This window comes from Eupeodes corollae, chromosome 1 (genome assembly GCF_945859685.1).
Source record: "Eupeodes corollae chromosome 1, idEupCoro1.1, whole genome shotgun sequence".
NCBI lineage: Eukaryota > Metazoa > Arthropoda > Insecta > Diptera > Syrphidae > Eupeodes > Eupeodes corollae.
The window spans coordinates 151,930,344-151,954,434 of NC_079147.1; the positions used below are offsets into that span (position 1 = coordinate 151,930,344).

The 24,091-nt window shown below is 35.1% G+C and overlaps 1 protein-coding gene across 1 annotated transcript in view; it reads left to right on the plus strand.

Moving 5' to 3' along the window:
• The first annotated feature begins 7,548 nt into the window (after window positions 1-7,548).
• LOC129945802 (uncharacterized) overlaps window positions 7,549-24,091 on the plus strand; it is a 43,066-nt gene continuing 26,523 nt past the window's right edge. Inside the window, exons 1-6 of the mRNA XM_056055732.1 lie at window positions 7,549-8,446; window positions 19,893-20,058; window positions 20,117-20,260; window positions 20,457-20,633; window positions 20,689-21,472; window positions 21,545-21,964. Coding sequence (XP_055911707.1) covers window positions 8,237-8,446; window positions 19,893-20,058; window positions 20,117-20,260; window positions 20,457-20,633; window positions 20,689-21,472; window positions 21,545-21,964 — 1,901 coding nt within the window. The 5' untranslated portion in view covers window positions 7,549-8,236. The remainder of the gene's footprint in view (window positions 8,447-19,892; window positions 20,059-20,116; window positions 20,261-20,456; window positions 20,634-20,688; window positions 21,473-21,544; window positions 21,965-24,091) is intronic.

Consider the following 24,091-nt stretch of genomic DNA (forward strand, 5'->3'; position numbering starts at 1 on the left):
GCTTCGAGTGACCCTATCTACGGCACTGGACCACCTACGCTACCTAACACCTGTTGATATATTTAGTATTAAATCGTCTTATAGGAATGCCCTATTCTCTCGGATCTTACAAATATCTGCAGCTCTGCTATTCGCCTCAAAGCTTCGTGGAAGTGGATTAACAACAACATTGGCCACTCCGTAAGATCTGGAAGTATAGAGTATGAACTACTGAAATTAAGTCACTTTTAGCGATGAATGAAGTCTTGCTCTAGTTTTAAGAAAACGTGATATCAACAGCTGATATCCGCATTTTCACAGATAGTCAGGTCGCTATCAAATCTCTGGACGACAGAGTCAATAACAGCCCATACCTGTCGATAATATTGGTGTCATAACCAGGTACTGTCTCAAATGACTTTTGTAGAAGCTGTTTGTATGAAGAAGAGGAGGAAACAGTTCTTCAACTCCTCTCAACATGCCCTACGCTAGCTCAAAAACGCAAGACTTACCAAGGAGAATTATTCTATAACGTACTAAACGATCTCAATTATATTAACATAATCAGTCTTTCACTTATCTTGAGAGACTTAAACTAGTTTCATTGAGCTTCCCATAGAAAGTTATTGCAACCGATCCGATTTGATGAATTGAAAATTCTTCACGTTGGGGATATCATTTTTCATGGTCCATATTTCAAGAACAAGTGGAGATATTGACTTCAAATAAATTTTGTATAACAGATAATAACATTAAAAGATGCATGAAGGACTTTTCTACGAAAAGAAATTTAGTGTTAGTTGGAAAGGTCATATTCTTGCGTTAGTGGTGCGTTGACGAAAACCGTAAAATCGCTTAGGCCACCAATTAGAGAAGCTCTTGCCTTTAAAAAGGTACGTCTGGCTTTCATTTCATTTTAAAACAAACCTAACCCCTATTAATTTTCCATGCTCCCAGGTATGGAGCAATTTTAAAACATAATATATAAAGAGGAAACTCGTATTCGCGACGCACGAATGTACGGCAACAGATGATGGTCCATGTAGACAAAAAATTTCAGCAAAATTGAAGAAAGCGTAATTGCCCTTGTTAACTAAGGAGCTCCATAACTGCTAGGGCTATTTGGATTTGGTGTCCTGAAAGATTCTAACGAAAATCGAGCTTCACCTTAAGAAATTAAAAACTGAATATATTTTTGTAATTCTTTTGTAAAGTTATCTAAAAATTCTGCTCTGACACAGTTTTTATACATTTCTTCAAAATCACTTCGTCCAGGTCTGATGTTCTTCACATTAAAGTCATGATAAGCTTCTTGGAATTTTGGAATCGCAAATTTAGAACAAATTTTAAAAAGAACTAGATGAGCTATTACTTAATTAACAAATATATCAAAAAACAAGTGCTTTTTATTTTAACATGGGTTTCATCCAGATAAAAATTCAACTCCAGGAAATCCTGTTAATGTTTCCACATGCTTCCTAGATTCTTCAATTTGTTCTATTGACATATCCAAGAACTTCAATTTAGGGAACAAGGCTTCTTCCAGTATTTTAAGCATTTCTTGCTAATGTGGAATCAAAATCCCTCCAAACGCCTTCCATGATGGTACGTTCCTTCACCAACAAATCTCAAACGTGCTGCTAATTTTTGTTCTGGCGTCAAGGCATCAGATCGAAGTGCTGTACTGCACTAAGGAGCATTTAGCCTCAAAAACCGGACAAAATTAAAAACAAAAACAATTATTGTGAATGTCACTCAATTTTTTTTAAGTAGTTGAATAACCGTATATTCAAGTCTTAAAACGGACCATCACCACGTCACGTCGTCACCTCGCTATATGCAACTAGTCTGAATCAAGACTTTGTTTAGTATGGACTCTTTTACTCGCGATGCGCTTTTTTTACCCAGTTGCAGTTGGTGTTTTGTATTGGTTGAAGTGACATGTGAAAACATTTAACCTATGTATTTTGGAGACCGTGGTATGTTTTAACTTAAATGTAAAAGTTTTGTGATTACATTGCGTTTTTTTGTATTTTCTCGGGGAAGAATTGAAACATGCGAAAAATTAAGAATTTAGTGTATTTTTTTAACAAGTTATTGTTTTTGTTATATTGCCGGGCGTTGTGGGCTTACAAATTATTTTTTAATATAAACTAGAGGTTTTTAATATACCTATTATAAAAGCCAAAACATTTTCCTCATCTCTGCTCCTTAAGAAGAAACTACTTTGAAGTTCAAATTTTTTTCTCCAATAATTTATTTTTCTTTCTAAATTTCGTTGCTTCCTTTTACAATCACAGCAAATTTAATTAAAATATTTCGAAAAACATTATATATGCTTTTTAATGAAAGGAGAGCACAGCAACAAACTTAGATGATAAGTTGTCATTTATGGAATGTAACCTTCAAAAAATGGTTAAATATTCCCAAAACGATTTTCAAACTTTTAGTCGTGATTTGCGGCATTTTAAAACTGATTTAAAGCAGATTTTCGAAAAATAATGATGAATGGCTCGATACTTCTATATAAATTCGTAAATGGAAACCGAAATGTGGGCGCGACGCCCAAGCAAGGGTTCCAAGAATTAACGGATCGCAGTAAACGACGGAAGACAAAAGAACTCCGCGAGCAGGTACTTGTTAGAAGCTAACCTTCGCCGCTTGCTTAAGTCAACGGATGTCGGGGAAATGTTGAAGCCTCTAAACTTATAATAGACGCAACTTCTTCACCAAGAAGGGCCACAAAACTCAGAAAAATTATAGATATCGCTCAGAAACAAAAAAAAAAAAAAAAAAAAAACACCCGAAGAAGCTTTAAATATTTCTGTTAAAGCCGACTTTACAAGTAGGCAGTGGGAGTTATTGCACGACTCAAACAAATTTTCCGTTGCTATAGTCTCATTAGAGAAGCAAACAAATTATTTCAAAATGGGGTTGTGGTGGCTCTCATTAACAACAAAAGTTTTCAGATGAAAATCACGGCGCAGACGACTAGAAAATATTCCAAAGTTCTCTAGTTCCATTGAGATTGCAGTCACATGTTGAAGAAAAAAAAGAAGATTTTATGGCAAAACCCGACAGACACCGTCATCCACTCGATCTTGCCGCCCAATCCGCATTCGATTTCTCTATAAAACTGCTGATATTATTAAGGAAGAAAATGGCAAGCCCAGGTTAGGTTAGGTTATAGTGGCTGTTCAAGACGGAAACGGACACACTTAGGCCAGTTTAATGGCCCATTGTGATACCACATGAATCTTGAGGCTTCCTCCTAAGCTCAATGGAACCAGCTTGAGTCCCTTACGAAACGTGAGAGGCTAATTATACCGATATGATTTAGATCGTTTAGATCTTTAAAGAAGAATTCTCCTTGGTAATTCTTGCGTTTTCGAGCTAGAGCAGGGCATGTGCAGAGAAGATAAAGAACCGTTTCTTCCTCTTCCTCGTCCATACAGCATCTGCAAAAGTCATTTGAGAATACGCCTAGCCTCGTGGCGTGCTTTCCTATTAGACAGTGTCCGGTTATGACACCTATTATCGAGCTTATATGCGATCTGCTTAGAGAGAGCAAGCAACTTGAACGTTTTATATCCAGTGTTGGCCAGATGTTTTTTGTGGCTTGACACGTGGAGATGTTGTTCCACGTGGTGCCTGCCCTCCTCGCAGCGTCTTGCATTAGCAACAGTTTACAAGTAGCGATTGGTATGCCAGTACTTGACAAACGTGGTAGGATGGGCTGTACTGTACCGTTCCTGGTGAGTTCATCTGCCTTACAGTTACCTGGAATGTCTCTATGGCCCGGCACCCCGCAAAGGTGAATATTAAACTGTTGCGCCATCTCCATTAGAGATGATCGACAGTTATGGACTGTTATAGAGTTTGTAGAGACAGAGTCTAGAGATTTGATAGCGGCCTGGCTATCAGAGGAAATACGGATATCAGATGTTGATATCACGTCTTCTTTGAGCCAAGAAAAGGCTTCTTTTATCGCCAAAAGTTCCGCCTGGAACACGCTACAATGATTGGGAAGGCGGAATGAGAGACTTAATTTCAGTCGTTTAGAGTACACACCTCCACCAACCCCTTTTTTCTTTTGACCCATCTGTGTAAAAGTGGATTGACTCATCCTCCAAAAATGTCCTATCCTCCCAAAAAGATCTGGTAGGTATAGAAATCTGAAAGTTTCTGTCGAATTGTAGTTGGGGGATGGTGTAGTCTGTGTGCTTTGGAATTGATTCTAAGTACTTAGAATTACGGAGTGGCCAATTTTGTTGATAGTCCACTGTGACAAAGCATTGAGGCGAATAGCAGAGCTTGCAGCTATTTGTTTACTAAATATGTCAAGAGGTGTAAGGTAGAGCAAGGTGTCCAGTGCCGCAGACGGCGTCGTGCGAAGCGATCCGCTTATACATAGGCAGGCTGAACATTGGACTTTTTTTAACTTATCCCTGTTTATACCTTTTTCTAAAGCAGTCCACCATACTGCAACACCGTACGTTAAAATCGGTCTGATTACCGATGTGTATAGCCAATGCGTGATTCTGGGTTGTAAGCCCCATTTATTACCAATAGCTTTTTTGCAAGAAAAGAGAGCTACAGTAGCTTTTTTGACTCTTTCCTGTACGTTGCGTTTTCAAATCAGTTTTTTGTCGAAGACAAGACCTAGGTATTTAGCCTCGTCTGAGAATTTTAATTGGATTCCTTTAATGTAAGGAGGGTTGACAAATGGAATTTTGTATCTCCTCGAAAATAAGACCAGATCGGTTTTGTGTGGGTTAACACCCAGTCCACACCGATCAGCCCAAAGTATTAGCCTGTCCAAGGCATTTTGTAAGAGTTCTTTTAGGATATTAAGATGCTTTCCTGAAACTGCTATAGCAACGTCGGTCGTCCGCATAGCAACCAAAGTGAACTCTTTATGATGGAGGGAATATTCGATGGTGCGTACTAAAGTGTGTAACGCTGTTTCCACCGATTTACCTTTACAGTAGGCATGTTGAGACGAAGACAGAAGTCTTGTATCGATACGTGCCCTTAAATGGATATCAATCAATCTTTCCAGGGTCTTAAGAAGGAATGATGATAGACTTATATGTCGTAGATCTTTAGGATTGACTTGGGAGCATTTACCTGCTTTAGGTATAAAAACAACTTTAACTTCTCTCCATGCCGAGGGAACATGGACCAGGTAAAGACAGCTGATAAAAATTGCCTCAAGGATTGGTGCAATTATATCAGAAGCCTTTTGTAATTCGACTGGTATTATACCATCCGGTCCTGCAGCTTTAAATGGTTTGAAGCTGTTGAGAGCCCATTGTAGCTTATCCTTTGTGATTAGACCTTGTGGATATGTTGTATTTGAACTTGAACGTATAAAACTGTTGCAAGTTTCGGTAGGAGAACTACCAGGAAAATGAGCGTCCAATAGTAACTTCAGCGATTCATTACTTGAATTTGTCCAGGAGCCGTCTGCATTTTTCAAGCAGCTTGGCATAGCTGGATTAGTTGAAAGAATTTTCCGTAACCTAGAGGCTTCAGAAGTTTCTTCTATCATGCCACAGAAGGATCGCCAAGTAGATCGCTTGGATTTCCTTGGTGCCTTCTTGTAGATTCTTAGGGATTCTTTGTAGGAGTCCCAATGAGAGGGTAGTCTTGCGTTTTGGCCCGGTTGAAAAGTTTCCTGCATTCCTTCCTGAGCGAGTCAAGCTCTGAGGCCATAGTGGTTTCCTCTTATGTATATAAGTGGACAAGCAATTTCTAGCGATCTGTTCATAGCTGAGGTAAGGTCATTGACTTTGTTGTCAAGTTCCTTAGCGTTAGAGGAATGAAACGAAATAGTAAACTCTGTAATGAGTTCCTGTATAAAGCCCAAACTACAGAAGAAAAGAACGTGGTTAAAGAACGAAAAGAAAGAATACAAAAGGAATACAGGGAATAGAAAGGAAAGGATTAATAATATATATGCCAAAAGCTGGCTTTGGGAATTCAAACGCAGGTGCAACACACCACGAAGGTTCTTCGCTGAACTGGATCTGGCCGCTGAAATCACAGGTATTAATAAAGAATTAATTTATATTATTAAGAAGTAATATACATAAACTATACTCATTTATGCATTTTCAATAATTCCTTGCAAATAAATCATCTTAAATAATTTTGTCCGGTTTTTGAGGCAAAATGGTCCTTAGTGCGTTGACGGGATTTTATGGTTTATTTCGTTTAAAACATATCAAAATTAATGTTTGTACAATTAAATATTTTGCTTGACTCTGTGAAAAAGGTAATATTTGTTTTATTTTTAAAGTTTCAATAAAATTTTGTAATTAGATTCAGACTGCATCAAAAAGTTGCACAATATTTGATATATTTTCAAAAAAAAAATGTCCTTATTTAATGCGCTTTCATCGTATCTTACCGCTTCCAAAACCGCTGCTGCATTATCGATGGTTCTTTTAATAAAATTAATTTATTTTAATAATGCTTTTTCATTGAAACTATTTTATGTTGGCAAATTTAATTTTTAAATACATGCGTCGATACACTTGTTTACGATTCGTATACCATATGAATCGAAAAATCTTCCGATCGGAAGTTTATTTCGATCGTACAGATCCCCGAACTGATACAATAATAGGACGGATTGCCTGCAAACTAATGTTATTTAAAAAAAATATTGTTTTCAATATTTCCTAAAATTTCTTAGAAAAATCCAATTGACAGAATCTACAAAAAACTGTTTCCAAAATTGGTAAATTATAAAAAGTTGTATGCTTATCTTAAAGCCTCCCTGGCAACAAAACGTATTTCAGGAGATCCTACTCGAGGAAGTACCACATACGATTGCTCGCGGGAAAAGCACTCTCTCCTTAAGTTGATACCAACTATGGAAAAAGTTTGCCAGTGGGATTTATTTATTGTTAGGACAAAGGATATTTTTAAAGGGAACTGTAACCTTTTAAAAGATATGGGCAAATTAGTTGGTATCATCGGGATCCGCGGAACATGTACGAGCTAACCGACCGTGCGACCTGTAATAATAGTTGCTTCAATCACACTATCTTTTAATTCTTTGATCAATAGTCTTGTAGCATTACACATGTTGGGAGGCCTATGTTACTCAGTGATAATGTAGCTTTCTAATGAAAAAAAGAATTATTAAAATCGGTCCAGTACTTTTTGAGTTTATTCGGTACATACAAAAATACAAATCTTTCCTCTTTATAATATTAGTGTAGATGTAGATAAGCAAAATATTGTTGCTACTTTTAAGCTGTTGTTTTAGAAAAATTCATTTGACAACTTCTTTTACACACCACGAAAACCTAGAAAAAAAAAAAACAAAATAAGAAATGGTTTTCGACTCAGTTATAATGACAATAAAAAAAGAATTTCCATTAATATTTTGTTAAAGTTTAAAAAATAATTACAGACGGGCACGGGTGGGAAGTTACTATCGTGGGTCACATTGCAGCCTCGCTTTGTATTATTGAAAAATCTTGAATTATTGATTCCTCAAATGTTAGTGTAAAGCTTTATTTGGTTGGTTAAGCTTTCACAAATATTGCCTTACACCAAATGAAAATTACTATGAACAGCTGCTCATTAGAGCTCAGACCTTTGAACTTAAAAACAACTGTCACATCGCTATAAAACTGATAAAATTTACATAAAGTTGCATAAAATTACTTCTTTATTTTTGTATCTTTAATTGAAACATTTACAAAAATTAAACATTATCATGTTAAGTATGTAATAATCATAGATAAACAAGTTTGTAGTGATTCACTCTGTTAACGAAAATTTCAGTTTTTTTTTTCAAATCCAATAATAACTTAAACTGGGTTCATCCGAGCTTTTAACCGAGGGAATCACAGAAAATAATCACCATTAAAAATACCTTCCAAACAAATTAATAAAATGGTTAAACAATATTTCCAATCCAATATTATGACACTCGGGATTGTACTTGCCAACTGGTGGATCTTCAAATTGTGAGGCTGTTTGTTCTCGTTTTGTTTAAATTCATTTATAACTGATAAGAAATTCCCAGATACAAACGTATCCACGAAGTGCTTTAGAACAAAAATAAATATAGATTCGATCTGATTAAATTTTATTATCAATGGGAATTCCGTGTTAAGTTTATCAAAAACTTGTAAGCTCATTGTTTTATTTTTGTTTGCCATCAGTAATTCAAATAAAATAGATTTGCATAGATTTTCAAGAAGAACATAAAAATATCTGAATTAATATAACAATGATTTTACGAAGTGAATTAATAGTTTTTGTGATAATTGCATTGATTGTTCAAAAATCCCTAGCTCAACATCCAAATGTACCCTGTCCTAATATATTTCAATATGCTCGTGCTGGTGATAAGAATATTGGACTGATAACCATCAATAAAGTAAACTATGGAGAAACTGTGGTGGAAGTTGAATTGTCCCAATCTGGATCATTAGGCTCGGTGAGATTTTTAAATTAAGATTAAAAGTTAAATAAAATTTTATTTATTTCCATTTAATTAACTTTGTGAACCAAAAAAAAATGCTTTTGTAAATACAAAAGAGTGCAATCTTTTAAATCTAAGAGTCATAAATAAATGCTTAAATGTTCCCATCAAACCCAAAAGAGCTATGAGTAAGTTAAAAAGGAACAAGTTGAAAAAAAAAACAGATGATGATGAAGCGCTGCAAGTGGAAAAGAAATTGAACGTTTTTAGTTAATACTACTGTCTTAAAAAGTCTATTGGGCTATTGGGCATTTGCATTTTCAAGTTCAGACAACACAAGGGACCTTATTTGCAGCCAACTGCATGTTCTTTGAACAAACATTTTGACTAAGGCAAGTAGTTAGTTTTTCAAGTACCATAAATTTCAAAACGTAGGATTTTACTTCACTAACCTCTACGTTCAGTTCATCGTACAAGAACTATCAACAACATTACAAGTCCATCACGATTACCATTGTTAATTGTAAGGAAATATTACTTCTTTCTTGTCCTTGGAACCCTTTTACACAAAACATTAAGTGCAATTAAAAATCAACAACAGCAACAGTCCGTTGTGAACCAGGGCCTAGTGACTTACAACTCTCAACCATTCCTGTGTGCGAGTACTGTTGTCAGGAATGGAATAGACCTATAATTTTAGGCCGAATCCGAACGGCTAGTTTGAGAAAGCACTTTTTCATGACAAGAATTACTCTTGAAGGATTTGTCAATTCCTCGCAAGAGGCAGTACCCGCGAAAATTATTATTATTTTTTTTTTAAATTAAGGTGGCACAGGCAGGGATTGAACCCAAGACCCCTTGCATGACAGTCCAACGCACTAACGATCATGCTACGGGTACATTTAGTGCAATAGTGCGGAAAATAAATAAATCAAAGAGTAATAAAGTTCAGCATTCAGTTGAATCAAAAAAGCATGTTCAATTGTCATTTTGACATAAGTTGACTTGACTTGAAAGTTAGGAAGACTTTTCTCCACTAACTTTCCAGTTAACTTTCCAATAAAGTTTCCTTAATTCCTGATACTATAAACTTGCCTTACTTTCAAGTCCCTTATGTCTCGTGAACCTGCGCATTATATTAATGTTTAGTTTGAAAAGGCTTATAAACTGACATTATTAAGCTTAAACGAAAACTTGGAGTTACTGAACTCTTCAAGTGTATTGTGATTTTTCAGACGAGGAGCTCGAAATTAAAAAACAAAGTTTTATCGTAATAAGTAATAAGTATGTAATATTTTATTTCTGAAGGTAACAGAGTTCATTTAGTTGAATTACAAATTATTTGGCCAAAGAAAACTTATCGCAGTTTGCACTCATCGACTTGCTCATAAAAGGTTTAGATTCATATTCATAGTGAAATTAAAATTAAGAATAGACGGAGAAAACAGAAAATAAAAACTAAAATGGCGACATTTTCCATGTGAAGAGTGCAAACCAAAAACACTCTAGTAAAGATATAAATCCTTCGTACGTATCACCCTCCAAAACCCATTTGTTCACATTGTTGTTTGTAATTTTGACATGATGTCCATGAATAAATGTGAAATCCAACAACAATTCGATGCGTTGTATTTACTTGGTTTGGCAGATAGTTTTTTTTTGTTAAATTGATGTGGTGAGAAGTTGTCATTTTATTTTTTGTTGTTCAATGGTGTCAGATTGTCTCAGACAAAATTTTAACAATTTGTTTGTTTGCAAATAGAATAAAATTTTATTCGCGTACCCTCCTAAAACATTCAAAATTTACGTAAAAATACGAAATTCAACCAAAGCCTGTTGTTTTCGCTTAGTTTTTTCTTTTTGTGAGAGAAACAAAACTATTGAGCAGCAACAATATTCTTGAAAGATAACGCAGCCTGCTACACAAAATTTTAACAGTAGGAACTATGAAATTAATTTAATTTGTGTGTAGGAGCGAACTTCGTAAAATAAACGACGTTTTTTGTGATACGGACCTTGAATTTTGTCGGGGTGGTCATCAGAGGTAACTGGGTTGCCAAATCAGACCTCCAGGTTATTTGTTCAATGCCAAAATTGAATCAAAAATTTTGTACTAATTTTTCTTTTTTTTTCAAAATCCTCAAACAAGAACAACCATCCAAATACATTCAACAAAATAAACTTTAAATTTTTCGCTTTCTTTTAAAACATACACAATACAAAATTTTAAATACATCATTAAGATGTAAGCTATGTAGTTAATTGATTGCTTGTTATTTTCATTACCTACAGCTAGATTATCTATGTGCAGTGACTGCCATTAATATTCGGTTTTTGTTAATTTTTTTTTACTTCGACTTGGTGTTAAAAATAAAATTTATACAACTATTTCTTGCTTGTGAAAAAAGAATGTATTATTTCTTATTAAATGGTATAATGTTTGGTTACCAAACTAAAAGCTAAACAAAGAAAAATTCTAAAAACACAAATGCATCGTTAAGAAATTAATTTTTTAAGAAATGATTTAATATTTTTTCGGATAACCTTGATTGGATATGACTCCTTGAAGTCTTTGAGGCATGTTTTTTATAATTTTGAAAAGATATTCAACACTAATCTTGTTCCATTCTTCTTGGAGTCGAATTTTAAGTCCACTTATTGAAGTAACGGGGTTTTAACGAACTCTTCGATCCAATTCAACCCACAAGTTTTCAATGGGGTTTAAGTCTGGGGATTGCGCAGACGTTTGGATAACAGTTATAGAGTAGCCACTCTCTAACAACATGAGCCTTATGTTTCGGATCGTTGTTCTGGTCAAACTTGAAACTGTGCAAAACACCCATTCTCTCAGCAATTTGTCTCAAATTATCTCTCAAAATTCTCAAATATTATTCTTTATTCTTATTGGCGTCGATGAAAACAAGATTCCCGTTACATCTAATAATCTTAGCGGAGGATGGTAAATGGCGGATAATTTTTGATCAATTGTAAAGAATATATTCATTCATAAATAAAATAAATAAAAACAGAATATTAATGACACTCACTGTATGTAATTTGTCCAATTTCTTTGGTTTTTCTTTGTTTATCTTTATTCTTAATTGTTTACAAAATAAACATATAAAATTTGAACGCTGTTTTCAATGCCATTGGGTACATTGCATTAAAAATTATTTAAGATGAGGCAGGCTAAGCGGAGCATCTAATCTTATAGATAAAAACCCCCTAGGTAAAAGACAGAATTCAAATATAATAAAAGTCAATATCGAAAAAAGTGGAATTTAGAACACCAATTTTTATTTATATCGAATGCAGTTCATTTGGATTGATTGTGAAAAGTATAGCCTATGTTAAAGAATTTGAACAACACATCAAAAAAGCACAGATTATTTTTGTTACTTTCGTCTGTATTACATATCTTAGTCTTAGGTTTTAACAAATAGACAAATAAATAAATAGAACAAAACAAGTTCCTTTTTAAGGACGTTTTCTTAAATACGTTGTGTATAGAACAAAAATTTACCAAACAATCAAAATACAACCGGAGTAATTTTCAGGTGCATAACTTGTTGTGGCTGTAAGTGCTCGTAGTTTCCGTTAAAACTTTGCTTTAGTACATTGTTACATACATTGCAGTTAACTTATTCTGCATCTTTTGTAGTGAATTATCCTTGATTAAACGTTGACATGTTTTGTTCTTCTTGGTACAATAATCTATTTTTTGGAAGATAAAAAAAGGAGTTGAGTATTTGGTTAGACTTATTTAAATTTAACGCATTTCCACAAAACCTAAGATATAAATATTATTTGCTATACAAAATAACTCTCTATAGGTAGATATAGAAAAATGTAGAAACATATATTTAATCTGCAGGCATGCCTTTGGTGCGTTAACCGATTTTTTTTCTATTGGGTGTTCGGTTTCCTCTGTAGGCCTATTGGAATAAAGAAGTTATTAGTACATCATATGGTTATAGTTATATAATTCATAAAATATTTCTGCCTTACACAAAGTAGCTTGTTCCTAAATCCTTATTTCAAAACCTCAATTGAAATAAAATTCTAACTCTAATCTAATACTTAACTAAGAATGTAGGAAATAAATTGCTGCAACAATTCAAACTATTTTTTGGCTGCACACTATCAAGAAGTTTTTGAAGTATACTTCGTTTTCGTGAGCAATAGAACTGAAGAAACTACAAATTGTTGTATGTACTTGCTGATGCCATACATGAGTGGCTTTCTCGACATTTTCGTTATAACCAACCGCATAAATAAGCAAAGCTGTTATCTTTTAAAAATTCCGATACGCTTTGGTCTCCGCTTAAATTGCCCGTTGGGAAAAATGTATCAGACTCGCGGTTTAATGACAAACAAACCTATTTAGCAGCTGTTTGTTAGAAAAAAGTATCTAATTGTATGAAATCTACCTGCTCGCAGTTCCCGTACTTGACAACTTTTAAATATTTTAAACCTCAAAGCTGCTGAAAGATTGTCAAAGGAAAATGCTGTTATTCTCCTATTGTTTCCAACCGAACTTCTAGCTTGTTGTTGCCTTGTTAGAATATATTTGAAGTTTGAGGTCCTAAGGTTTATGAAGGACATGTAACATTTATAGAAGTTATGAAGTTTTCACGCACACTAGGAAATACTTTTTGAGGTCAGTTTCCGGTTTAGCTTGTAGGCAAACAAGTATGGCTACCGGGGATTTCTATCTTTTCTGGACAGCTATATTGCTGCATTAAGGCATGTTTATGTTTATGAAGTAAGATCTGTTTATGTTTATCGATTAAGTTAAGATCTGTTTCGTGCTGAACTTAAGGGCGTTCTTTCACATGAATCTTGCTAATGGCTAAAGTAACTATCAATTGTTTGTAAAATCCATTAGTAAACTTTTGTTTTACATTTTTGACCATTTTAGAGCTTTATTTTAAACGATGTTCAATAAGAGCTAATTAAGAGTCTACAAGTCGGCAAAAATCGTTACTTACATAAGGTGGCGCTATAGTCCTGTGTGAACTAGGGCCTCACCCAAAAAAACTTCTCCATCTAGCTCGGCCCCAAGCTTTAGTTTGTTTAGTTGTAGGCAATGTCACAGTTGCGATGAATAGGAAAGAGTATGACGAGAAGATGACAGAACTTCTGTCTGACCGCTCTACATATAGAGTCATGAGAACGACCCCCCTCACCACCCTGCAAAACAAAAACAATGAATTCGTTAAATGGTTACACACTAACAAGATTATCGACGACAGAGAGAAAACAAAAATGACCAACTACACAGCACAAATACCTGCTATATATGGACTACCGAAAATACATAAACAAAACATGCCTCTCCGCCCGATAGCATCATCGATGAAAGTGCCTTGTTATGAACTCTCCAGGTTTCTTGGTAGAATATTACAGTGTGTCACGAAAGAATCTTCCCACTCAGTTAAAAATTCGTTAGAGTTCAAGTACAAAGCGAAAGATTTAACAATCGATAAAAATGAAGTTTTGGTTTCTTATGACGCTGTTTCTCTGTTCACTAATGTTCCTGTTCAACTTGCAGTCAACATTATTAAAAGTAAATGGGAAATTATAAGCCAAAACACAAGGTTGAGCCAAAGCAAATTTCTCGAATTGTTTAATTTTTGCATTAAGGACAATAACTATTTACAATTTAAAGACAACTTGTACAAACAAATACATGGTATGCCAATGGGAAACCCTCTTTCCCCGACGATTGCTGACTTGGTTTTAGACTATTTGCTTGAAGAATGTTTTAAACTAAACTACAGACCTAAGTTTATAGCAAAATACGTTGATGATATTTTCGCGATTGTTAAAAGAGAAGAAATTGATACTGTGCTACGATGCCTCAACCAATTCAACGAAAAGATCCAGTTCACCGTAGAGAAGGAAGAAAGTGAGTCAATAACATTCCTAGACGTTAAAATCTATCGGAAAAACGACCGTCTGTCTTTCGACTGGTATCAGAAGGATACGGCATCTGGAAGACTTGTCAATTTCCGATCTAATCAAGCCAAACACATACGTATGAACACTGCTTCCAATCTCATAAATAAAGTCTTTGCGTTGAGTGACTCAAAATACCACTCCGACAATGAGAAAAAAGTAACACAAATACTCATTGACAATAGCTTTCCGATAAAAATCATAAGAAACTTGATACTTCGTCAAAAACATCAAGTTTCTTCCGGAAACAAGTTGGAAGAGAAGAATGGTGTTTATAAAAGTGTTGTGTATGTTCCCAAACTCTCGGAAAATTTCAAAGAAGTTGTCGCCAAAAACAACTCTGACGTGAACTTAGCATATAAGTCAAACCAGACAATTGCATCTTTATTTACATGCCTAAAGACGAAAACGGACAAGGATCGCCGCTCAGACGTAGTTTACAAAATAAACTGCAAAGGAAAACCGGACGAACCATGCAATCCCTGCTACATTGGCACAACTAAACAACTCCTTCGACAAAGAATGGCTAACCATAAATCAGACATTCGCCAAAAAAACCCGGAAAAGACAGCACTAGCATGCCACACCATCGAAACAGGACATCAACCAGACTTTGAAGGAGTCCAAATTCTTGCAACGGAGAAACATACATCCAAACGCTATACATTAGAAACACTTCACATAATAAATAACAAAAATAATATGAACCGCAAACAAGACACTCAAAACATATCCGCCGTTTACTGTTCCTTAGTTTCAGACAAAAACAATTCAACAGTTTACATTTAACAGTGACAAGTCTTCAAAGTCGGAAGCGCTTTAAATTTTAATTGTTTTAATTGTTTAAATTATTTTTTGTTTTAATGTTTTTGTAATATTTAAATCAATGTAAGTCATACTTGAAAGCTTTACATAATATTCGTATGTATTTAATAAACACTCTTATCATTTATGTGAATAAAGACATCCCCTGAAGAAGACAGCAATCACCGTCGAAACGTTGGGAAAAATCAGATGAAAATTGTTTTCATTTAATCATCAAAAAGATCAACAAAGCCGATGAGAATCACCACTTAATTGTTCTCAAATCAAACATAAACATCAACTTGGTCAAAATTATAAATCATTGATTGCATCTTGGCAATGTTGCCACTGGTTTTAGATACATTGTGTTGTTGGCAGAGGACTTCGAGAGAGGTTACTTGTAACTCGGTCGGAAAAGGATTTGGCAATCTCTGGCGATTGTAGCCATTCGACGTAGTACCTTCTCCCAGCACCTCCTTGTTTTGCCTTGGGTCTGGAAATTCGAAGTGCTACCTTGGCTACAATGAGGTAGTGGTCCGAGTCGATGTTAGTTAATCGGAAAGTTCCGCAGCAAAATCTATGAGCCTGAATCCGCTGTCGGAAGTGTTGTCGTGCAGGCTGTTTTTCCCGATTATTCCACCAAAGATGTCTACCATTTCTAGCTTGGCATTAAAATCGCCCAGGACAATTTTATTATCGTAGCTAGGACACTACTCATATGTTTTGTCTTGGAGCTCGAAGAACATATCTTTGGTGTTGTCGTCTTTCTCTTCTGTGGGGGCGTGCGCCCATATCAGGCTAATGTTGCCGAATTTAGCCTTGATATGTATGGTCGTGAGGCGCTCGTTGATGCACCTATAGCTCAAGACTTCTTGCCTAAGTCTGGTTCCAATGACGAAGCCGCATCCAAATAAGCGCTTTGGTTTTCATAGTAGCAGTCAGTTGGCCGCACGTGGTCTGTTAAGGGACCTAACATTCCACGTGCATATTCGAAGTTCTGTGTCTAATTCGTTTGCGCTGGTTTTCAACAGTAAATTCGTCCGTATCCGAGGCTTGTTGGTGTTTCGCAACTATGAAAGCTTTTACGTGGCCAGGAAGTCACCACGACGGCACAACCCCCAACCTGGAGGGCCAGATCCTAAGTATAACTCCAAGAATGGGGAGCCGGATAAAACCGCTCCTTATAGGCCTGGGTTCCGAATAAGTCGAAGAAGCCCTATAAGGTGTTCACCAAGTAGTTCAACCTTACTGGAACTGTAGACGCCACCGTTGATTCCATCTCGGGAATTCCTCCGCTGCCGTCTGGATAAGGAGAGGTGCCTTAGTGGAAACACCTCTCCCCCCTCTCTCGTATGCTGCCCCCAACAACTTTCCACTGGGGTTGGAACCCAATCTCCAGTTGAGGTATTAGGCACCCGATGTTCACCAAGGGGAGGTGAGAGTAGTAGTAGATAGACAGAGGTGGGTTTTGAGAAAAACCTGTGGAGACTTGTGTCCTCTTGAATGCACATGTCTACCATTTGAACATCGGCAAAAGTAGTTGGTAAGAGTAATTAATCCAGTTGTCGCATCAACTGGCACTTTTCCATTTTCAACAGTTAATAAATCCCCTGAAGAATCTGGAAAACAACTGGCGAAACGTAGAGTAAAACCAAGATGGGTTATTTTTATTTTATTATTAATCGCATCCAACTGATTGCTCATCAAAGCCCAAGAAACAAAAAAAAATTCTCACAAATTAAACATATGATCAAATTTCCATTATCAATTGTTTGGAAAATTGTGCAGCACTTTGATCAATTTGAAGTTGAACTCTCATATTAGTGGTTAGAGATAATGTTTTACGTTATTCCCTAAAAGTGATGCCTTCAGGCAAGCAATCAATTCATTTGCAGGCGTTCCACGGGAATTACTTGCAATGTCTGCCTGAAACCGCCTGCCAACAATATCATCAAGCCGCCAAAGATATTGTTACTTCGTTGAAGATCCTTCAGTGTAAAGTTAATTGCTTCAAGTGATTTCTTATGTGCCATTGTGCACTCATCCCAAACAATGAGCTTGCAATGCATCAACAATTTTCCAATTGCACTGGATCGGGAAATATTGCATGTTTAAGTATCAATTGTGTTTAAATTGAGTGACAAACAAAGCGCAGAATGTGCAGTACGACCGCCATCTAGAAGAGTTGCCGCAATTCCAGATTTTCACCTTTGTATTTGTTCAAAAACTAAAATGGTTGTGAAGGGAAACATGTCGTGATGATAATTGCGAATAGCGTACGTATTTGGTACGCATCCGCAAATGTTAAATCCCAACGAGAATCGTTCTCCATCAAACCCAATAGTTGACATGCTTTTCGATATGTTTGGCATTGGTGGCCATTCACAGTTTTCAAAAGCGCAAATGATTTTGGTCCGCATACATTTACCAACAGCAGTCGCAAATAAAAAAAATCATCATTTCTAGGATGAACAGTGTACATGCGACCTAGCGCATTAATTGAATATCTGGGACTGGGGTTCCTTGTTTGCGACGTTGGAAATTGTCATGTGCGTCGGCCCATGTTCGCACGTCGTATTCTAGGCATTTTATATTATAGGTTATTTTTTTTCTCAAAATATTCTACGTGACAAATATTTTGTTTCAGTTTTTTTATTTAAACAAAAAAAACTGATTTTTTAAAATTATACCAAATTTGCTCAGAAAGTGTAATACAGAATTTTATATAAGTGGATTTGGGGTCAACCACATTTTTCACTTTTTTCTTAAATTGATCTATGATAATAAAAAACTCTCAGTAAGTTTTTTTAAAAGTCGTTTTTGCATTTTTTTTCTTATTATCTTTAAAACAAACGGTATTTGAATTTTCTAGAGATATGGTTGACTAAAAAAGGTTCCCAAGAGAAAGCTTTAGTTAAGAATTAGGGGCCTTGAAATGTCAAAAAATATAAAAAATTTCAATTCCATAAATCGGAACTGTTACAATAGCTTTCTATGGGAAGCTAAATGCAGTTCACCGCTTTTCTGTTAAAATTTTTCCTGAATTTTGTCTGCTTTAAACCTCACTGAGCCAGAGACCTTTCCAACGAAGGCAACCGTGAAAATCAGTTCGTGCGTTCGGAATTAAAACGTCAGGAAGAAAAAACCGACGTATTTTAACCTTCCATAGGAAGTTATTGTAATGGTTCCGATTTGTCAAATTGAAAATTTTGACATTTCTCGACGTTTCAAGGTCCCTAAGAGTCGAAATAAAAGATTTTTAGAAAGAAGAGATATCAACTTCAAATGAATTTTGTTATACAGATAATAAGGCAGAAAGATGCAGAAAGGGCTCTCAAGAAAATTGCATGGGTGGCTTTTTTACCATAGCAGTTTGAAAAAAGGTGAAAATTTTGGTTAACCCTAAATATCTTACGAACCAAAAACGCTAGAGACTTGAATTGAATTTTATATAATATATTGTAACGTGATACCAAACAGGTATATTTTTTGAAAAAAATTAATCAATAAAACTGAAAAAAAATTTGTCAGCTCCAAAATTTTACGACTGAAATATGATTTCATCTCTAAAACAATTTTGTGCAACGACAAATAATGTTTTTTTTTGTTTGATCTGATAAAATTTTGAGAAAAAAAAAATGATAATCTAAAAAAAACATTACTCAAAGTTCGTAAAAATTGAATATCGATTCAAATATCTTTTCAAAAACTTGAAATTTAGGCTTCAAGCTTATTTTGTCTTATAAGAAATATTGTTTTCAACGTTCTGAAAAAATGTTGAGAAAAATCGAATTGATAGTTTTTTCACAAAAATTAAAAACTTAAAAAAAAATGTATAAAAGTTGGTAAAAATTGATTTTCGACTCAAATATCTTTTCAAAACCTTGAGATATTGGGTTTAATTTAATTTTATCTTTCAAAAAATCTTGTTGTCAACATTCAGTTAAAGTTTGAAAAAAATTGAATTGACAGTTTTTGTACATTTTTGATTAAAATCTTGAGTTTGAAATTTGCTTACGAATGCAAAACTTGCTGTATAGTTTCTATAATTTTAAAGAATAAGATTTTAGAAATTTAAAGGAAACTTTATAATATCAAATAAGCGATTAAATTTATTGATTGAACATTTAATAGTTATTTTTAAAAGACAAACCATTTTTCTGGCTAAATTACTAAGAAATCTGTAGATGACATCTTAGCTTATCCAACTTAACTGCATCAGCTTTAGGGCAATATGGTTTGGTTTGAAATAAAAAAAAATACTCTCCCATTGAGGTGGTGAATCAAAACCAGTAGAGAAATGGAGAAGGAGGTGTGATGGGTGGATGTGAAAATTGCATCATGCTACTTTATAAACCCCTGGATTTTCGATGTACTATTTCTCTATCCAACTCATCTGATTTTAATATGTCAGATCCTCTTTTTCTGTAGATTTGAAAGCAAAACTTAATCTTAAAAAAACTGGTCTCTACATTCTTTTGGTTTTCAAAGGTTGTTCAAAGTTTGATGATTCCTTAAGGTTTCAAAATCGGCTTAAAAACTACAGAAAAAAGTTCTTTATGTTGAAAATGAATCTAACAATATTGATTCCATCTTGATCAATAACTGACAGTTGTCATTAGCGGTCTTACTATTTTTTAAAGTATTTTAGGCTTTGTAATTTGTAAAACTAATTTTTTTTTTATTTTGTTCTTAGGATTACGCTGGAAGTATAAATTTAAATTTCGATAGGGATAGAATTTTTGATTATATAAAATCAGGAAGTGCAATAACGTATAAAGTTGATTTTCCATCTCAAAATGTTATTCCACAAGTGACTAGTATTTGGTTAAATGGTGGCCAAATATGTGTTGGACCTAAAGGTATGGAATATTGAATAAGATACTTTAAGAACAACTTCATTTTTATTTTGAATTCCAGTTTCATCACCTAGTACAACAGTTAAATTGAAGCACACATTAACAGCTGAAGGTACATCGCCTGTTCCAGCGTCGAATACACCTCAATTTAGTCCACCAACATGGATGCAAAATATGCCTTTGACTATGTCAACAAGTCATCCCAGTAAGTGAAAGCGCCCTATTTTATTTGAATCGAATTAAATTATCAATCAAAAATTAATATACGTTAAAAATTCAAGTACAAAATGTAAATGCTTTATGATTTTCAACGTACATAATTTGCTAAATTAATCTGTTAAAAAAAAATTACTGAAGTTGGTTAAATAAACATAAATATTTATTATATATTCATGCAACAGGACCAAGCTCAAGTTTTGGTTATCCATCCTTTTTGAGGCTTAACGTTTCTCAACCGAAGAATACAGGCTTAACAGATATCAGTAATCCCTTCTTCAGCGGCAACAATGAACTTTCTAGTAGGCCAACTTTTAGCCAACTAAGAGATCTACCTTGGGAAACTTCAACAAGAGGTCCAAGTAAGTAATGTTTAACTAGTGTTTTATAATTATTATGCATAATGTGTACTTACAGGGCCAAGACATCACTTTGATTATCCGAGCTATTTAAGTTCTACTGTTGATCAACGGAAGAAAAACAACTCCAGAGATAACAGCAATCCATTCTTCAATGGCCAGAGCGATTTACATAATTTTTTGACAAGGATGACACCAACGACAACGACAACTACAACAACCCAAAGACCGACTTATGACCCAAGATATATACCAGCTTTTCTGGGAATTAGACCTTCTACAACTACAACCACTACCCCTCCCCCTCCACCTACTACAACTACAACCACTACGACAACAACAACAACAACTGAAAGATCACTTTCATACTTTGTACCAGAAACAGGACAACGTTCAAGCGTTATGCAAGAACCAGGATCAATGTCTCAATTTATGGAAAAACCATCTGAATGGCAATACACAGAATCGGTTTGTGGCCAAGAGAACTTCAATTTTAAGGTTAAAAATCTTGCTGTCAATGGCAAAGATGTGCCACGATCAAGATTTCCTTGGATTGTCGCACTATTTAAGAAAAATGTTGGATCGCTTGCATTCCAATGTGGTGGCAACCTCATATCAACACGGACGGTAATCAGTGCGGCTCATTGCTTTTATTCAGGATTTGTGGAAATCGAAGAAGAAAATATTTTGGTATCCATGGGAAGACATAACCTCACCGATTGGTCTGATTCGTATATAATTCATAGCGATGTGGAGAGAATAATTCGGCACCCAGACTACAGGCCAGAAATTATAAGTAACGATGCAGATTTAGCGATAATGCAGCTTAAGACAAGTGTGACGTAAGACTTTTATAGTAAAACCGTTTGTAAAAGTATAGTTTTTCAATTCCATTTTGTTTTTCTCATCTAAAGATTTTCATTTGCAATACGACCGGTTTGTCTGTGGAAAGGCCGTCTAGATGTTCGGGACATTGAAGGCATTTCAGGGATTGTTGTTGGTTGGGGAAAAGATGAAAACAATCACAATCTCACCTCTGCACCCAGATTAGTTACAGCTAATGTGGCTTCTGAGTTGGCTTGTATAAAATCTAATGCTCAATTATATTATCTAACCTCAAATCGAACACTCTGCGCGGGTAATCGTGATGGATCGGGGCCGTGTAATGGAGATTCTGGAAGTGGCTTAATGATACGAAATAGAAACAAATGGATGTTAAGAGGAACTGTTTCGGCTGCACTAAGTACGGCAACTAATACGTGTAATCTTGAAGAATACGTTGTATACACAGATATTGCTCAGTTCCTTGGATGGATCTATTCAAATAGTGTATTTTAGAGGCAGTTTTTTAGTGATAAATATTTTTAGAATTATAAGTTACTCCGTTCAAAACCTACCAAAAGCAAAGAAAGACCTTTACGTTAGAAAAGTAAGTTGTAAATAAATCGGTTATATTTAGAAATAACTAAATATTTGTATAAATAGTGAGAAATAAAATCAAGAAGTTAAGCTATGTACATAATTTAAGGTTATAACATTTTATTTAACTCGAGACTGATTATACATTGGCCTATTTTAAAACATTGGCCTTATTTAAAACATTGGCCTAGTTTAAAACATTGACTTCGGTTGAATTTAAATATTGTTTAATGTAATTCAAGTCGGTTGACTTGGTTATCCTAGTAGTGTTCCGTCCTAATTGTTATTGTTGATGGTTTGTTGATTGGTTTGAATGTTGGTAGCAGGCTCAGCCACGTCGGTGAGCCGACCTGGGATAAGCGAAGAATGCAACGGCATCTTCGTTGTTGATTTGTATTATGTTTTCATCCATAATGTCAAAAACGCTGAGGTACCTGGGCTTTGGTAGTCACTGTAGTGATGTCAATATGTCATGCTTCTAATAAGTTCGGGTGGCTGGATGAGTTACGTGCTAGCTTCTCATTCAAAAGTAGCAGGTAGTTATCCTCGCTTCAGATTAGATTAGGTCGTTTCTGTAGTGCTTTTAACGCTCCCCATCGAAGACCAGCCTAGTGCAGGTTCTCAGTATTTTCCTTTCGAGGGCTTTCAGCTGATTCATGGCGGTCTTGGAGATGCAATACACTAACTGGGAAGCTGTAAACAATGACTTGCTTAACAGCTGCTTGCACATCAGTGTATTGGTCTGTTGACTTAGTTCACTGCTCTTCATACAAAATAGATGGACACTATGGAAGGTTTAGCTGGCTTTCTTAAGAACTTCGGAGTTAACGGGGTTAGATTGGTCTGAAGTCAGGATACTATATAGAAATGCGCTGAGCTTCGATCCGTTGGCAACTCCAGTTCTGATGTTCTTCATTGACAAAGAATATTTCTCCAATTGCACGTAGAATTTTCTGGAAGAAAAAAAAAAAAGAGAAATTAATTCTTATTTGTGCAATTAAAGAGCCAAGGATGTGAAGCTAATGGATAACGACTTTAATCCGTACGCTATCATATGATTCCTCAACACCCAAAAGGCATCCAATGGTGACACGATGGCTATAAAGGACTAAGGCGATATCGTGTTCAAGCTTCAAAAAAGGACGCAGCGTCAAGTGTTTTTCCCGAAAACCAAACTACCTGTCAGGTATTATGGTGTTTTTACAGCAGCAATTTTTGAGTTTCTTGAGTATAAGTTCCTATAAGAGTTTGCTTTTATTGCTAAGGAGAGATGCAATCCTGTAGTTGGAGAAGTTATTCCTGTGACCTTTTGTTGGGATTGCCACGATTTTAGCATTTTTCTATTTTCAGGGAAAGAAGTCATTGTTCAGGCAATTGTTGAAGACAATTGTCGGGAATACAAACACTGCTTGCGGGAGTCTCTTTAGGATGAAGTTATAGAAACCCAATCCGGCATGTTGATTTCTTTGGCTTGCATTTATTTATTATTTCTGATATTTCGCCTGTAGTGATGAAGTATGGGCTTGAGCTTAGTTTCGTTAAAAACACTTCTCTCCAGAGTGGGAGTTAGAGTTTGTTGGATTGAACCTTTCATTTCGTCAAGGAAAAAATTGGTAAGAAGATAGTTTGGGGGTAAAGTTCAATAATTTTTCAAAAAAACATTTGTTTAATACTTTTTTTAAATCTAAATTTGAGCACAGAATTTAGCCAATCAGAGTTCGGTAAAAATTTTAAGAATTAGAGCAGTTTTTTGTCGTATTATACATTCAAGTAATGTAGCAGGAAATTCGTTCTCGTTGATTCTCATAATTGTCACCAATACCATGGAAAAAAAAAATCCATACAAGGACGCATGGTACTGCTCACACCATCCGCTACTGATCATCATTAAACACTAATTAAACTTATAATGTTAGCCTCTGATATAATATTTGAAAAAAATATACTTTAAAACTTAACTAAATAACTAAGCATAGCTACTTCTGTGCTCACAAATTCTTATCAATGTCAATGAATTAACGAATCGCGGATTCGTATATGAA